This window comes from Oncorhynchus mykiss, chromosome 28, assembly GCF_013265735.2.
Source record: "Oncorhynchus mykiss isolate Arlee chromosome 28, USDA_OmykA_1.1, whole genome shotgun sequence".
In the NCBI taxonomy this organism is placed as follows: domain Eukaryota; kingdom Metazoa; phylum Chordata; class Actinopteri; order Salmoniformes; family Salmonidae; genus Oncorhynchus; species Oncorhynchus mykiss.
The window spans coordinates 11644821-11663842 of record NC_048592.1 but is presented as its reverse complement, the minus strand read 5'-3'; the positions used below and the strand labels follow the sequence as shown (position 1 = coordinate 11663842).

General features: G+C 41.5%; 1 protein-coding gene across 1 annotated transcript in view; it reads right to left on the bottom strand.

The window, feature by feature from the left end:
• Positions 1-16571, bottom strand: part of LOC110508550 (epidermal growth factor receptor) — a 55428-nt gene extending 38857 nt beyond the window's left edge. Inside the window, exon 1 of the mRNA XM_036966310.1 lies at positions 16296-16571. Coding sequence (XP_036822205.1) covers positions 16296-16398 — 103 coding nt within the window. The 5' untranslated portion in view covers positions 16399-16571. The remainder of the gene's footprint in view (positions 1-16295) is intronic.
• Between the last annotated feature and the right edge of the window lie 2451 nt (positions 16572-19022).

The following is a 19022-nucleotide window of genomic DNA, read 5'->3' as shown; positions in this document are numbered from 1 at the left end:
ATGTTGTTGCTATTTATCTTTTTTCTTTAGCTCTGCGTTGTTAGGAAAGGATCCGTAAGTAAGCATTTCACTGTTAGTCTACACCTGTTGTTAACGAAGCAGGTGACAATTAACATTTTGTTTTATTTGGATTTGACTGTGATAGTACTGTGGTTTTCTGACGGTTTACAGGCAGATAAATGGGGTTACAAAATGCAACGTTATCCGGGCTGAAAGTCTGTCAGTGTTGGTATCCTGGGAAGACAAATGTATTTGCAGTAGAAACAGTGGAATTCTTAAGAGCAATAATATCACGTTATTGGCTCAGGTTTTATCTTCAGCCATGGCCTTGCGGGAAGCACAATCAGTTGTGTTTAAAATTCTGTCACGTTTAGACCAAACAATGGCTATTCGTCTGCAAAAATGTTCAGGCTCTATGCACTGAAAGCAGCATTAGTAGAACATTTGAAGTTATATAGGCCTGGACCAACTATTTTACCACACCCATTGAAATAAAGCATGCACTGCCATCATGGGGAAAGAAAACATGCCATTCTGTAGTTACATGTAGTCAAGCGATGAAAACTCACTGACAAGACATGACAGGATTTCCACCTGAATCAACTGTTTGTACACTTGGTTTTGTAAGACATTTGAGTTCTCTCTACCGGGTTGAGGCAAGACAATTTTACCTTTAGCAGGCAAGTTGTACATCTTTTGTTTGATAACACCATTCTCAGGAAACCCTAGACACTGAGATGTGCGTGAAAAGCCCAGGAGGGCGGTCATATCTGAGATACTGGATCAGGTGTGCCTAGGACCGATGATCATACCACGCTCAAAGTTGCTTAGGTCACTCGTTTTGACCATTCTAACTTTCAATCGAACAGCAACTGAATGCCTCGGTGCCAGTCTGTCTGCTTTATATAGCAAGCCACAGCCACGTGACTCACTGTCTGTAGGGACGATCCATTTTCGTGAACGTGGCCGTGTACCTAATAAATTGGCCGGTGAGTGTATGTACTGTACATTTGTATACTTTTAAATGATGTACGGCAATTCCACAGTAACAGAATGATGCTGAGACTTAAAATGTATGCCAAACAAAAAACAATTAAATATTCAAGTTAAACAAACCATACAACTCTATGCACCAGGATGAGTTCTAAAAACCTTTTAACATAGATTTGTGTTTGACATATACTTTAAAGTGAAACACCTAAGTCTCAGCATCATTCAGCATCATGTTACCGTGGAATTGCCCTGTACTTCTATCTAAAATACACACACAGGCGCCTTCACATAAATCATCTACGATGTGTTTTATGTCTAGCCTGACATGAGGTTTAGAGTCTAGCCTTACATGAGGTTTAGAGTCTAGCCTTACATGAGGTTTAGAGTCTAGCCTTACATGAGGTTTAGAGACTAGCCTTACATTAGGTTTAGAGTCTAGCCTTACATAAGGTTTAGAGTCTTACATGAGGTTTAGAGTCTAGCCTTACATGAGGTTTAGAGGCTAGCCTTACATTAGGTTTAGAGTCTAGCCTTACATAAGGTTTAGAGTCTTACATGAGGTTTAGAGTCTAGCCTTACATGAGGTTTAGAGTCTAGCCTTACATGAGGTTTAGAATCTAGCCTTACATGAGGTTTAGAGACTAGCCTTACATGAGGTTTAGAGTCTAGCCTTTCATGAGGTTTAGAGTCTTACATGAGGTTTAGAGTCTAGCCTCACATTAGGTTTAGAGTCTAGCCTTACATGAGGTTTAGAGACTAGCCTTACATGAGGTTTAGAGTCTAGCCTTACATGAGGTTTAGAGTCTTACATGAGGTTTAGAGTCTAGCCTCACATAAGGTTTAGAGTCTAGCCTTACATGAGGTTTAGAGACTAGCCTTACATGAGGTTTAGAGGAAATGTTTTCTCTCTGAGAGACAGTGTAAGCGTGAAAGTGCCTCAGGTGTGGAAAATCACATCTGCTTTACAGCAGTCAGACTGGCTTGTCAGGCTGACAAATCACAGGTCACACGTCAGATATACACATTACAACAGAGACCAACAGGTATCTGTCTGACACCAGGGGAAAATCTCAAATTACTACATAAAATATTTCCAGGAGGGCATTTTTGGGGGGCAGAAATTGAACCACACAGACAGACAGACGGACAGACAGACGGACAGACAGACGGGGTTCTACCCAAAAGTAGTGCATTATACAGTGAATAGGAATTCCTCAAAATCAGGATATCATAAAACAAGCCTCGATCTACAACTCAGAGGGAAATTAGAAGGCAAACATGCCGAATCTCAACAATTATAGATTCAGAACATAAGGAGAATAAGAATGTGCATGTACAAATGGACAAATTAACTATATCCAGTGCTTTCGGAAAGTATTACGACACCTAGACTGAATTTTGTTACATTAAAGCCTTATTCTATAATGGATTAAATAATTTGTTTCCCTCATCAATCTACAGATAATACCCCATAATGAAAAAGTTAAAAAAAAAAAAATATATATATATATATATATATATATATATATATATATATATATATATATATATATATATATTAGCAAAAATATATATATTTTTACCATTATTTAACTAGGCAATTCAGTTAAGAACAAATTCTTATTTTCAATGTCGGCCTAGGAACAGTGGGTTAACTGCCTTGTTCAGGGGCAGAATGACAATATTTTTACTTTGTCAGCTCGGGGATTCGATCTTGCAACCTTTCGGTTACGAGTCCAAAGCTCTAACCACTAGGCTCCCTGGCGCCCCATTTATATATATTAATGAAATATTACATTTACAGAAGTATTCAGACCCTTTACTCAGTACTTTGTTGAAGCACCTTTGGCAGCGATTACAGCCTCAAGTTACAGCCTTAGGTATGACGCTACAAGCATGGCACACCTATATTTGGGGAGTTTCTCCCATTCTTCTCTGCAGATCCTCTCAAGCTCTATCAGGTTGGAAGGGGAGCGTCGCTGCACAGCTATTTTCAGGTCTCGCCAGAGATGTTCGATCGGGTTCAAGTCTGGGCTCTGGTTGGGCCATTCCAGGACATTCAGCAACTTGTTCCGAAGCCACTCCTGCGTTATCTTGGCTATGTGCCTAGGGTCATTGTCCTGTTGGAAGGTGAACCTTCGTCCCAGTCTGAGGTCCTGAGCGCTCTGGAGCAGTTTTCATCAAGGATCTCTCTGTACTTTTCTCAGTTCATCTTTCCCTCGATTCTGACTAGTCTCCCAGTCCCTGAAGCTGAAAAACATCCCCACAGCATGATGCTGCCAGCACCATGCTTCACTGTAGGGATGGTGGCGGGTTTCCTCCAGACATGATGCTTGCCATTCACGCAAAAGAGTTCAATCTTGGTTTCATCAGACCAGAGAATCTTCTTTAGGTGCTTTTTGGCAAACTCCAAGCTCCCGTCTGGCCACTCTACCATAAAAGCCTGATTGGTGAAGTGCTGCCGAGATGTTTGTCCTTCTGGAATGATATCCCATCTTCACAGAGGAACTCTGGAGCTCTGTCAGAGTGACCATTGGGTTCTTACCTCCCTGACCAAGGCCCTTCTCCCCCTTAAGCTCAGTTTGGCAAGCTCTAGGAAGAGTATTGGTGGCTCCAAATGTCTTCCATTTAAGAATGAGGGAGGCCATTGTGTTCTTGGGGACCTTGGTACCCTTCCCCAGATCTGTGCCTTGACACAATCCTGTTTCAGAGCTCTACGGACAATTTCTTCAACCTCACGGCTTGGTTTTTGCTCTGACATGCACTGTCAACTGTGGGATCTTATGTAGACAGGTGTATGCCTCCCCAAATCATGCACAATCAATTGAATTTAAAACAGATGGACTCCAATCAAGTTGTAGAAACATCTCAAGGATGATCAGTGGAAACAGGATGCACCTGAGCTCAATTTCCAGTCACATAGCAAAGGGTCTGAATACTTATGTAAAAAGTATTTCTGTATGTTATTTCTAATAGATTTGCAAAAATGTTTGAAAAACTGTTTTTGCTTTGTAATTATGGTGTATTGTCTGTAGATTGATGAGGACCATTTTTTATTGAATCAATTTTAGAATAAGGCGTAACGTAACGAAATGTGGAAAAAGTAAAGGGGTCTGAAACAAACACATGACTCATATAGAGCTTGAATATAACCATGTTGTTTATTAGACCGATGGGAGGACCACACAGGAAGAGGCTAAAATGTAGGTATTGGTATTAGGAAAGCGCACCCATTATTGAAATCAGACAGCCACCTCCCTTGATCCAGCCCCAAGGACGGTTTGGGGAAGCAAAGGCAACTTGTTTTGTTTGTGGAGCTATTGTTCTCTTCCTAATGGGGGAATCCTTTTTGTGCAAGCCATATTCCACATAAATGTTCTGCTTTAAGACCCAAGGGTAGGCTTGTTACTGAAGTTACCACACCTCAAATGATGAGAAAATGAGAAATTCCAGGCTCTGGTATCTAAATATGATGCAATGTGTTAGGGAGTGTATGAAGATTAAAGAAAAGACTAGGCAACTGAGGGATAGCACGGAAATGTGGCAATATTCCAAACCAAATGTCAAGAATCTGACCCTGTTTTTCTGAAGGTTGTTTGTATATCTTTGATTTTCAGGTGTTAAAATCATCCTTTTTTGGTTGATAGAGAAGAAAGATTCCAGTCACTTTTTCATCTGTTGAAGAGCCAGGTTTAGTTGTGAGAGGAGTCAAGAGGAGAGAGCGTGTGAGAGAGAGGGTGTGAAAGAGTGAACGTGTGTGTGTGAGAGAGAGAGAGAGAGAGAGAGAGAGAGAGAGAGAGAGAGAGAGAGAGAGAGAGAGAGAGAGAGAGAGAGAGAGAGAGAGGGAGAGAGAGAAGGACCCACAGGATATACCTAGGCCACAGTGGAAAACACATTCATTTGTCTACTAGCCAACCAAACAGCCAAATAACAGGCAAGGAACTGGAAGTGAGTTCTTTAAGTTTTCGATTAGCTGACATCTATATGGTATTACATAAAACCCCTTTTGTACTTAGGCCATAGGTCTTTTATCTTTTACAACATAGAAGAACAACTGCCAATGTTTGTGCCATTATTGCAGTTCAATATTTGAAAAGCTGTGTGCTGCTATATACTTAAACAGGCCTACTGTTACAGCATATGCAGAGTTTATAGGTTATCTGTACGCTTTAACCTTACTAATCGAAATATTTGGAGAGAAAAAACATAATTGCACGCAATCATACTGTGATAACATGCCTCAATAAAATAAAGGATATTGACAGTGATTTTGCTTATGGGGAAGAAAAATACTCAGTCAAAGCATTTAATTCACAGTCTGTGTTATCTGATCAACTTTTTTTATTAGTCAAATATGACTTCATCGCAATCAGTATAAGGGGTCGCAGAACTCAAGTGAGCAATGGGCTGTTTTCCTGGTACACGATACTGCCTGCACCTGTTGAGATGGTAAGATAGCAGCAGGGCCTTTAGCTCGTTTTTCCAGCCTAAATTCCTGCGTCTCTTTCCACTGGAGCCTCTCACACAGCCACAGATGACCCACTGGATCATGGAAAGGCTATAAAAGCACTCCATTACTCTGTTACCATGTAAATACAAAGGACTGAAATCACCTCAATTAATAACTACTCGTGCTGGGACAATAAACCAAAAATGATCGACACCGACCATACCGATCACTTATCCCCAGGCATTTTGCTGATATCCTTCAATGCGATAAGTAGCCTATACTAGAGAGAAGATTAAAATGAAATATGTTTTGTAATATGGGTGATGATTAATGAGACAATTGATGGCTACAACCATAAAACTAGTAGTTTAAAGGATAATAAAACAATTAATTTGATGCACATTAATGTTATAAACTTATTGTTCCATTTATCGTTATCGCATCAATTCAGACAATTTATCGCGATATGTTTTTTTGTCCATATCGCCCAACTCTAGTAACTACATGTAGACAAAGCCCCTTCTCCAAAGCATATCTACACTGAACAAAAATATAAACCCAACATGTAAAGTGTTGGTCCCATGTTTTATGAGCTGAAATAAAAGACGGCAGAAATGTTCCATTTCCACAAAAAGCTTATTTCTCTCAAATGTCTTTACATCCCTTTTGGTGAGCATTTCTCCTTTGCCAAGATTAGCCATCTACCTAACAGGTGTGGCATATCAAGAATCTGAATAAACAACATGATCATTACACAGGTGCACCTTGCGCTGGGGACAATAAAAGGCCACTCTACAATGTGCAGTTTTGTCACACAGCACAATGTCACATATGTCTCAAGTTTTGGCGCTGAGAATTATTTCTGTCTGTAATAAAGCATAAGCTGCTCCAATGTGATTTTAGAGAATTTGGCAGTACGCCCAACCGGCCTCACAACCGCAGACCATGTGTAACTAAGCCAGCCCAGGACCTCCACATCTGGTTTCTTCACCTGTGGGATATTCTGAGAACAGCCACCCGGACAGCTGATAATTACTGTGGGTTTGCACAACCAAAGAATTTCTGCACAAACTCAGAAACCATCTCAGGGAAGCCCATCTGCGTGCTTGTTGTCCTCACCAGAGTCTTGACTTGACTGCGGTTCGGCGTCGTAACCGACTTCAGTGGGCAAATGCTCACCTTCGATGGCCACTGGTACGCTGGAGAAGTGTGCTCTTCACGGATGAATTCCAGTGTCAACTGTACCGGGCAGATGGCAGACAGTGTGTATGGCGTCGTGTGGGCGAGCGGTTTGCTGATGTCAATGTCAGTGCCCCATGGTGGTGGTGGGGTTATGGTATGGGCAGGCATAAGCTACGGACAATGAACTTAATTACATTTTATCAATGGCAATTTGAATTCACAGAGATACTGTGACGAGATCCTAAAACCCATTGTCGTGCCATTCATCCTCAATCATCACTATGTTTCAGCATGAAAATTGCACGGCCGTTCACAAGGATCTGTACACAATTCCTGGAAGCTGAAAATGTCCCAGTTCTTCCATGTGCCTGCATACTCACCAGACATATCACCCATTGAGCATGTTTGGGATGCTCTGGATCGACGTGTATGACAGCGTGTTTCAGTTCCTATCCACCAACTTCGCACAGCCATTGAAGAAGAGGGGGGCAACTTTTCACAGGCCACAATCAACAGCCTGACCAACTCTATGAGAATGAGATGTATTACGCTGCATGAGGCAAATTGTGGTCCCAGCAGATGCTGACTGGTTTTCTGATCCACGCCCCTACCTATTTTATAAAAGGTATCTGTGACCAACAGATGCATATCTGTATTCCCAGTCATGTGAAATCCATAGAATTTATTTCTTGACTGATTTCCTTATTAGAACTGAATAATATTTCACTGAAATCACTGCTGACCATCTGGTAGGGGATGGAAAACATTTCTTGACGTTTAAACTGCCATTGTTTTATCGGTTTCCCGTTGAACTATAAGAAAAATACATTAAATTCCATGTGAATTCACAATGCAGCTGTTCTGCTTCCAGCAATGGTTTGGGTCTCACGGTGCGTCCCTTTCAGATGGTTAAGCATTGGACCTGTACTACCATTACTTTAGGCCAACCTCAATTCCACCTGGCAAAGTCTGCATTTCCTTCTCATTGAACTTCTCAAAGTATTGCCATACAGGACTTCATTGTTGTCGCTTGTCTTTCTCTGCCATTTTTCCAACTGTTAATTCCTCGACTCCTTGTACGTCAACTCCTGGTGTCGACTCCCATTTCTGAGTGTCAAGATTCGATTCCACTAGGTTAAGATTCAGTATTTTTGGAATGGAGATTTATTAGTTGCCGTACATCCAAGAACACAAACCCTCGCACTAAGCCTATCTATTGGCAATCAAAAACTGTATGTCCCAATGGAACAATGTATCTTGCAATTTCTTGGCTTGCAATGTCTCGCAACTTCAGTAAAGCAGAGCCTATGATCAATGAATAGGCTAAGATATTCTACATGCAACAGACCAAAGACTGAACACACTTGCATCATTAGCGAAGAGAAAGAGCAGGGGTGGAATCATTAGTCCAAACAATTGTAAAATAGAACTAAAACGAGTTTTTATTCGACAAATTCAGGTTGGCCCCTCCCCAAGATCACCCGTTCACCTACTCTGCTTCTCACAAAGACACGTTGGTTGGATCCAAAAAATCTCAGACCAAAGAGATTTCCAAAGGTCTAATGTCCATTGCTGATGCTTCTTGGCCCAAGTCTCTTCTTCTTTTTGGTGTCATTTAGTAGTGGTTTCTTTGCAGCAATTCGACCATGAAGGCCTGATTCACGCAGTCTCCTCTGAACACTTGATGTTGAGATGTGTCTGTTACTTGAACTTTTATTTGGGCTGCAATCTGAGGTACAGTTAACTCTAATGAACTTATCCTCTGGGTCTTCCTTTCCTGTGGCGGTCCTCATGAGAGACAGTTTCGTCATAGCGCTTGATGGTTTTTGCGACTGCACTTGAAGAAAGTTCTTGAAATGTTACGGATTGACTGACCTTCATGTCTTAAAGTAATGATGGACTGTCATTTTTCTTAGCTTATTTGAGCTGTTATTGCCATAATATGGACTTGGTATTTTACCAAATGGGCTATCTTCTGTACACCACCCATACCTTGTCACAACACAACTGATTGGCTAAAATGCATTAAGAAGGAAAGAAATTCCACAAATTAACTTTTAACAAGGCACACCCATTAACTGAAATGCATGACTACCTCATTAAGCCGGTTGAGAGAATGTCAAGAATGTACAAAGTTGTCATCAAGGCAAAGGGTGGCTACTTTGAACAATATAAAATATAAAATATATTTTGATTTGTTCAACACTTTTTTGGTTACTACATGATTCCATGTGCTTTTTCATAGTTTTGATGTCTTCACTATTATTCTACAATGTAGAAACTAGTATAAATAAAGAAAAACCTTTGAATGAGTAGGTGTGTCCAGACTGTTACTGTAGGTCTCCCGTTTGGCATGTCTCTTGTGATGCGGTTCACAGGAGCACTGACGGATGTGTTGACATGACAACTGTGTCAGAGTTTTGAACAACCCTTCCCCCCCTTTTGTTCCATGCTGGCTGAAGAACTAGCTAGCCAGTAACTAGCTAACACCAGGCACAGATGAAAGGGGAGACATAAGTATCTTTGCCATAGATGAATAGTGTACATTTTTTATTGAATTTGATGACACCCTACAGTCAAATTTAGGCACCAGTAGAGTAGACATCTAGCTATATATACAATACCCCTCTGCAAACATGCCTTCTCCGATGTTGGCAGTATTTATTTAAATTAGATAAGAGAATATTGTGTTACCATTGGTGTATTAAAATGAGAGTTAGGGTGATGTCACCCTATCCCCTTAATAATCCCGCCTCCTGAATCCAAGTGTTTGACATGGAGGAGGGTGTATCTCCCTCCAGCTCCCTGACAGGTTAATTGTCAGTTACAGAGGGAACCAGCAACTTTATGATCAAACTTCATCAATGTAGAAGCAACAATCATTTTTCATCATACTTTGATCTGGTTTCATCTCAATATCAACCAACTTAATGAAAAACATGATTGACTGTTCATGACCTTTAAGGGTCCGAATTTTATTTAAACGTTAGTTCACACCCCTACCATCTGGTATGCCTAACAGCTCTGGACCTGCTTATCATGACACCTATTGATTCATTTCCATGAAGGCAAAAATGGACAGAAGCCATATTAATGATAACAAGCTGGAAATAATGGTGTCCTAATGACAGAATGGAAATCAGGTCCTATAGCTTCAGCTTACGAAGACACATATAGTGATATTTCTAACAGCACTTCAAGACCAGATATGGCCTTGAACCACAGCTGGGTGCCCCTGCTCATGTCGGCCATAGATCAGAGTCCTCAGCAGAGGTATCAGTGTTCCTTCCTGGATACCTGCAATCTACAAAGCCACCATTGTCCCTCTGTGAAACTGTACTCGTCTCACAAAATGAAATCTCTCTCTGCCACTCTGAGGTAGAGCAGATTATCAAAGAGAGAAGCAGAGAGGGAGAGTTGGTTTCCCTCCAGGCAGCAGTTAGCTCTCATGGCCATGCTCCACAAGCCATATACACAACAATGGCTTGAGCAGATGAGAAATCTGGGAAGGTCATCAGAGAGCACACCAGGGTTCAAATAGTATTTGTTTTCTTTCAAGCACTTTAGCTGCACTTGACCGAGCTCGCCTGGCGCAATGGAAACAACGGGATTGTCCCAAAAGTGCAAACCCTTTGTATCTGGCACTGATCAAACACTCAAAGGGATCAAACATTCAAAATATTTGAAAGACAACCAATACTGTTTAAACCCAGGTCTGTCAGAGCGGCTACAATGGCCAGGCAAGCACCTCTTTGATTCTAATGAACAACCAGGCTGTTTCTGTGGTTACTAAAGTGTTGTAATCTATATTTCACTCACGACGACGATATTAAAAGAAAAGGAATGCGTTATGGGAAATGATGGAAAACAATGGATGATGGCTGGATTCTAAGGATTCTGGTCCGGTGCAGTGGCACTGAGATAGAAGGTGTGGAAGAATAGTATAGGAGTTAAGTGGCAAACAAAATAAATAAGCTAGTAGTAAGCACCACGCAATCTATGCTTTATTGACAATATGTCGACCCTTAGGTCTTCCTCAGGTCAGACCGGAACATAATCTTTCACCTGCAGCGCCTGCTGTGCCTTTATGTCATATTTTCTTATACAAGAACAGGGGAGATACACTACAGTCTGACTATACCACTCACACAGCTTCATTGAAAGATAGCAGTTTAGTTTGTTGCACTTTGACTGGATGTATACTTACACATCTCACTTGCACTCACTCACAGCCTAGACCGATAGCCATACAAGAGCTCCAGTCACCTATTAACTGGGAATAGCAGAATATTGCTGAGGGGAACTCTACTACCCTCCATATCTCTTCTCTCTCTGACAGCTTGGGGTGGGGAGGGGTGATGAAATGACACATTGACAATATAGGAGTGTTTAGGACTGCCTGCAATAAGAAAATGTCAACCATCTGAAAATGCCTGTCTTTCAATGTGTCCTTTCTACCGATCGAAAACTGTTAATGACTGCAAAAATAGTCATCTTAACCAGTATGGAATTCTCCAAATATAGATCCACTGGAAGACACACTGACTGAAATGCATCCGAGCCCGGTAATGTATAATTGCTGAAATGATTGCTTCCGGGTGGATGATGATAATTCTATGGGTTCTATTGACGTCCTCTCACAGAAGACGACAGTTTATCATCATTAATACCAATGAAGTGCAGGAAGGAACATCAGAAGATATCTCAGATCATCCAGAAGATATTTTTCACCAAATATTGTATTAGGAAAGACCTTGGCTAGATGCCATTCATGTTGATTAGGGGAAAGGCCTCGCCAAAAGTAGCCTGTTTGGCGTGACAAGGACAGCAATAAAGTCAGACTGACAGCACAAACTGATCTGGAACCAAGCTGGTGCCAACTTGCAGGGAGGAAAACTAGAAGATCTCTCTCAACACGAGTTATACCTAAATCCCGCCACAACCACTAAGCGGGTAGCCAGGCCGCTTGGATGTCACAGTAGGACTGACAGAGCTGACAGGCCCTACTTCCTGTGGGAGATGGTTAATCGCTGCTAAGTGCATTATCAAATCTCCAATTCTGCTCAACAAGGACAGAGGGAGCCCAGTAGCCCACTGCCTTGCCTTGATGTCTTCCCCATGCATACAGGATAACAACATCTACTAAATGCATTCACATCCCCAGAGCAAACTCGGGCAGGACTTTCAGTCCTTCTTATTGTCACTTATGCATGAAGAACAGTACTGTGGGGTTGTGTTAGTGGTTTTCTCCCACCCAGTGTTTCCCCTATACCCATTTAGCAGTTGCGGGCCGGCACGTATTTTTGACAATTTTTGGGGGAGATGGTAAAATGTTCCGTGTTAACTTAAAACCAGATAAAGTATATAGAAAATATAATGGAGCCATATAAAGTATTTTAATATAAGATCATCTAGATAGCATAAGAACACAGCATAAGCTATGGCAAGATGTGTAGAATTGCATAAAATTAGCTTTCAAACTGCACATTTTCTCTCAGCCCCATGACAAAATCTGTAGAATTGCAGGAAAATAACTTTAAAATGGTACAATGTTCACAGTCTCTGTGGCCAAGATAAGAAAAAATATAAATACATACATTGGCCACATCCCATGCTAACTTTGCCACCACTGCTGAAAAAGTTCAACACTGACATTTAGCCCCAGGACAGAAAAATAATAGTCTATCTAGAACTCTAGAGAAATTCTAGGAAAATGCTGACACAGAAGTTTTTCGTTTTGAGTAGGCTACATTTATTTCTTTTTATGACTTGATGTGGAAGACAAGCCACAACATCATTAACATAATGCGACTTTCTTGGCATCTTCTCTCTCTACTGAGTAACTCATATCACTTCAAAGTGTTAACCTCCAACACACAGTGAACAGCAAACCTGGTTTAAAAAAACAGATTAAGCGATACCTCTCCCCTAAGTGGATGTACTGATAATATGTAGGTTGTGTGTGACGTTTGAAATATATGTAGTTCTGTCCTTGAGCTGTGCTCGTCTATTAATGTTCTGTATTATTACACGTTTCATGTTTCGTGTGGACCCCAGGAAGAGTAGCTGCTGCCTATCGCAACATGCTAATGGGGATCCTAACCAAATACCAAATACCTTTCCAATCCGAACCTCTCAGTTTCTTTGATGAGACATAGCTGTAACATTTAAGATGGCTGTTTTGAAATCAGCCAAAATGAGGAGAATGATGTTAAATGAACAGACTATATCATACGGTAATTTCTCACAATGTTTGGTACTTTCCGAATGCAGCGTATGTCAACAATCCTTCCGCCAAAGGACTATTCTATGGATTACATTTTGTGAAAATACCCCAAATCATGGTACATTTTTGTGTGTCTGGTTTTAGGAGGAATCACTCTATGGCAGGGCTTGAAATTCTGCAAAATTCTATGCATCGCCAGCTTTCTAAACTAATGTTCTGTGTACTGAACCTTAAAAAGACTAACTCTCCAGTCAGGCAACTACTGACTCTCTAAAAGCCTTATTTAGGGTCGTTTCACTTCTTTTACAACAGGGTGCCAATGTGCGCCTTCCAGTTTGTTTAGCTGCTCTGAAATATTTAGGAAATCTGTCTTTTGGCTCACAAACACGCCTGACTTGTTATGATTCTGTGAACACCGGCTGGGACTGGGAGAAGAACTTGCTAGAACGGGCTGATAAAACCTGTTGCACTTGTTAACTCTATAGGGACTCAGTAGGGACAACGGTTTGTAGGCACTCGGTAGGGAGCATGGGTTGTTGGTTCTAGTCAGGGTCCACGGTTTGTAGGCACTCTGTAGGGAGTATGGGTTGTTGGTTCTAGTCAGGGTCCACGGTTTGTAGGCACTCTGTAGGGAGTATGGGTTGTTGGTTCTAGTCAGGGTCCACGGTTTGTAGGCACTCTGTGGGGAGTATGGATTGTTGGTTCTAGTCAGGGTCCACGGTTTGTAGGCACTCTGTTGGGAGCATGGGTTGTTGGTTCTAGTCAGGGACCACGGTTTGTAGGCACTCTGTAGGGAGCATGGGTTGTTGGTTCTAGTCAGGGACCACGGTTTGTAGGCACTCTGTAGGGAGCATGGGTTGTTGGTTCTAGTCAGGGACCACGGTTTGTAGGCACTCTGTAGGGAGCATGGGTTGTTGGTTCTAGTCAGGGACCACGGTTTGTAGGCACTCTGTAGGGAGCATGGGTTGTTGGTTCTAGTCAGGGACCACGGTTTGTAGGCACTCTGTAGGGAGCATGGGTTGTTGGTTCTAGTCAGGTACCACGGTTTGTAGGCACTCTGTAGGGAGCATGGGTTGGAAAGCTGTGATTGTTATCTGCTACAGTGGTGTTGGGGGACAGGATAATAAGACTTGATGATGATAGATGAACAATGGATCTAAAGGTTATGAAGGCTTAAAGAGGCTTCCACCTTCTTCCACCTGCCTCTCCTGGGATATATGGAGTCATTCCACCATTATATTCTGTTCTAACTGGCTTGATGTGAGTAAACAAACCAGTGTTGTACAAATATAATAGACTTGAATTCTGCACATTAGGACACACTTTTTGGGTGATAATGTTTTTGAACATTGAATCTTACTCTTTCATCCAAGCACTGTGATTAGCATGTCTGCGTTATTGATGTTGTTGTTTTTGTCCTCTTAGTTTGAGTGCCACTTATTGTAAATCACTCTAAATAATAACATCTGCTAGCTAGCCTACATTACTAAAATGAAACATAAATGTTTTGATCTCCGTAAAGATTTTCTCCCACGACATTGCCACCACAAAAGACTACATTGGCCTTCTTGTCAGCTGAGGGATGACATACAGTTCACTGGGTGCTTGTCCTATCGCCTCCTGGTTTACTCTGCCTCTCAAAGCTTCTGTTTACTTAGTTTATTCATGCTTACTGAGGAAGCAAACTAAATTGGTGTCAGAAGTCGTACATGTTGTAGGGCAGGGCTATTTAACTCTTACCCTACGAGGTCCGGAGCTAAATCATTTTTTACCTGATAATTAATTGCACCTACCTGGTGTCCAAGGTCTAAACCTGATTAGAGGGGGACCATTTTTTTTAAAGCAGTGGAACTGGCTTCGAGGTCCAGAGTAGAGTTTGAGGGTTGTAGGGAAAGACCCACAAACCAAAAAACACCTTCAATGTGCCATGCAACTAAACTCATTTGTCTACTTTAGAATCATTACAATTGTACTGTGGTTAAAATACAATCTACAATGGTTGAAGAACACAGACAAATGAAATAGTTTAGAGTAGCAGACATAACAGCTCCACTTGTGTCTAGTTAACAATAACCCTGTACATTCATACATTAGAACAAGGCCATGAGAAAGACCTTCACTGTTTTCCCTACAGCAAACCTGCTTCATACATCAATTAAAACAGATTATTTGTTGATTATACGTTTGGTAACAGAATGATGGTTTGTGCTGTTTGTGCCGTCATTCTGTTGCCAAATTTTGGATCTGCACTGTTTCTTGTACAATTTTCTGTTGTTAAAGGCAGGCCTTGTCTTGTGCATGAGTTGTATGGTTTAATTTTTCTTTTTGGCGGGTTTTTGTTGTACATACATTTTAAAGTGGAATTGGATTTGTCCTTTACGTACGTAAATTATGTATACTGTGCAAAATGATGTTCTCCAACTTGTACACTGAGGTTACAAAACAATAGGACCAAGCCATAGACTGACCAGGTGAAAGCTATGATCTCTTATTGATGTCACTTGTTAAATCCACTTCAATCAGTGTCGATGAAGGGGAGGAGACGGGTTAAAGAAGGATTTTTAAGCCTTGAGACAATTGAGACATGGATTGTGTATGGGTGCCATTCAGAGGGTGAATGAAAAAGATGAAATATTTAAGTGCCTTTAAAGGTATGGTAGTAGGGGGCGCCAGGCAGACCACTTTGAGTGTCTCAAGAACTGCAACGCTGCTGGATTTTTTCATGCTCAACAGTTTCCAGTGCATATCATGAATGGTCCAGCAACCAAAGGTCATCCACCCAACTTGACAACTGTGGGAAGCAATGCAGTTAGTCAACATGGGCCAGCATCCCTGTGGAAAGCTTTCCACACCTTTTAGAGTGTCTATGCCCCCAACGAATTGAGGCTGTTCTGAGGGGAAAGGAAGTGCAACTTAATATTATGAAGGTGTTACTAATGTGTTGTACACTCAGTGTATGTTGCAATTCAAAGTATGGTACAGTGGAAGCCATTACGAAACAACTCTCCTCCATTCCCGGGCATCATCAATGGAGTGAATATTCTGGTGCGTTGGCTACGGCTGCGTTTCGCATGGAAGGCGTACTGTAGTCCGCGCTGTAGTGGTCTATTGGTCCATTCCTGTGTTCCTTGGCACATCAAACTGGACCTACCTTACTATGAAAGTATATCGTCGATATATACGAGAATAATACACTGTGAGTTAACTATTTTTCACAAGTGTCCTACATACTCTCAGACAAGTAATAACCAGGAAGAGTTATTCTCTCCTGGATTCTTTCCCAAGCAGGCTGTCTGGAGTTTCTACATCGTTGAGAGTTTGTATGGAGCTCACGGCAGTGAAATACCTAAACGTTCGTTGATAATTTAAAGAAAAGCAATTCGGATACCAAAAAATGTTCCGTAAAATATGCTAACATAAGCACATCAAAGTTCGTTGTCTTACCTTTCTTTTCCGGTAAAGCACACGAGACCAAGGAGACTAAAGAGGTGAAAACGATCCAGATTTGAAACTGTGTAGCCATGGTATTTTTTAAACTCGTCTTCATTTTTCCTCTCCGAATGAAAACTGTGTCAGTCCATACTAATTAGGTCTACAATTCAACTAACTTTACAGTGAAACTGTGAGCTGGCGTCTACTGAAGGACTTTTCCTTTGCTTGTAAGTTTGACAGCTCCTCCTCTCCAGGCTGTGTAGCTCCACAATACGAGGCGCTCGAAGGAAAGCAAGAGAAATGGAAGGGATTTCCGACGTCATCCGTAGGGAGGACCATTGGTGTATATTCTCATGTATTCTCTCAGGTAAACGGGTCACCAGGTTTGACGTTCCAATGGGTCTCTCTCAACATTTTCTGTATGGCGCTACACATTCTCATGATGTTATTTACAATTAAGGACAGAAAAATACAGAAGAAGATTTTTTTGTTGTTGTTGTTGCGAAATGTAACATTTTGAGCCCTGAATGCTGATTGGCTGACAGCCGTGTTATGTCAGATCGTATACCACGGTTATGACAACACATTTATTTCCACTGCTCTAATTACATTGGTAACCAGTTTATAATAGCAATAAGACACCTCAGGGGGTTGTGGTATATGACCAATATATCACGGCTAAGGGCTGTGTCCAGGCACTCGGCATTGCTTTGTGCATAAGAACAGCCCTTAGCCCTTAGACAATTTCATGTGTACAACATCTAAAGACCTGCGTCACTATACTGAGAGCATTGCCGTTTCTAAAACAACTTAGTTGAGTGTTCTGGGTGCCCCTGCAACTGCAGAATGAGCATGGGGAGTATCACAAAAAAATGTGTATTTACAGTACACTTCTATAACATTCCATTTCTGTAAAAAAAATATATGAAAAATTGTTAAAACAAAAGCAGTGAACTTGTCCGTTAAGTCAGACTATAGAGGCGTTATAAATGTGCTTCCAATGTATTATGAAGAGGGTATTTATAGGCTATAAAAAGTATAGGCTAAAGTATATGCTAAAATCATAGCAACAATATATTGCAACCTTATCACCCTCTCTCTAATGTCATACCTTGGGTCTGGTCTAGAGGCCTTCCTCACCTATTTTGTGGACATAAAACAGACAGAGGTGTTGTAAATAATGATGTAAATAACTGCAGAGCCAGAGATGTGTGTGTATCTGTGTGTGTGTATGTATGTGTTTGCATGTATGTGTTTGCATGTGTGTGTGTGTGTTTGTGTGTGTGTGTGTGTGAGTGTGTGTGTGTTTGTGTGTGTGTGTGTGTGTGTGTGTATGTGTGTGTGTGTGTTTGTGTGTGTTATTATTGTTTTGGTCACATCAGTCTGCCCTTAAGCAAGGCAGTTAACCCCCAACAACAGCGCCAATGACATCGATTAAGGCACCTCTCTGATTCAAATATGTTTGGTTAAATGCGGAAGACACATTTTGGTTGAATGTTTTGTTGTGCAACTGACTAGGTATCCCCTTTCCCTTTCAGTCTTCATCACATTATGTTGGAGCAGGGGAGAACGACTGCCCCCTCTCATTGAGGATTGCAGTTCAAGGCTAACTGGAGTTCTGCAATCTAAATCAATAATGGTCCCAATCCTTGATTCTATTTCACCAGATGTATGTCCTTAAGCCGATTATTTTAGAATCGCACACAGGAGAAGGTATACGGATAATTTAGTGGCTACCGGCAGCCTGCAGTATCCCGGTCTGCCTTCAACTTGAGATTCTCAATGAGAAGGGGCAGCACTGACCTTGCCTGCAACATCACTTCCTAGAGTAGCTCAAACTGCGCATGCAATGTTTCCAAAAACTCCTCCATGAAGCAAGATGGTGGCACGCTAAAATGAAATCTGTCTCTGTGTTTGCCAAGATGAGTGGAAAATATGTAGACAGAGTGTGTGCAGTGTGCAAGTGTGTGCTCTAATTAGTAAGGAACCCCCCACCTGGTTGTCTAGGGCTTAATTGAAAGGGAAAAACCAAAAACCTGCAGACACTAGGCCCTCAATGGAATGAGTTTGGCCCTCCTTGGAATGAATGACACTAGGCCCTCCATGGAATGAATGACACTAGGCCCTCCATGGAATGAATGACACTAGGCCCTCCATGGAATGAGTTTGGCCCTCCATGGAATGAATGACACTAGGCCCTCCATGGAATGAGTTTGGCCCTCCATGGAATGAATGACACTAGGCCCTCCATGGAATGAGTTTGGCCCTCCATGGAATGAATGACACTAGGCCCTCCATGGAATGAGTTTGGCCCTCCATGGAATGAATGACACTAGGCCCTCCATGGAATGAGTTTGGCCCTCCGTGGAATGAATGACACTAGGTCCTCCATGAAATGAGTTTGACACACCTGCTGTAAGCAGTCTATGGACAAGGTATGACAGCAATCCATGCTTTGGTTTAGTTTCCCTGGCACTATTTCCACATGCCAACGTTTTAGCATTTGTGCCACAAATCCAGTTCAAGTCATGGGACCGATATTATAATTTTTCATGCATCATGTTCAAAATATGTATAAGTTGCTTTGTTGGGTTTCACAATCACTTTGAGATACTTTCGGATGATTTGGTCATGTATCGCGAAAAATGCTATTATTGGTCCCATGACTTGAATAGGTTTTGTGCCACATGCTAAACCATAAATGTACCACAATTCATAAACTTCATCTCCCCTGGAAAA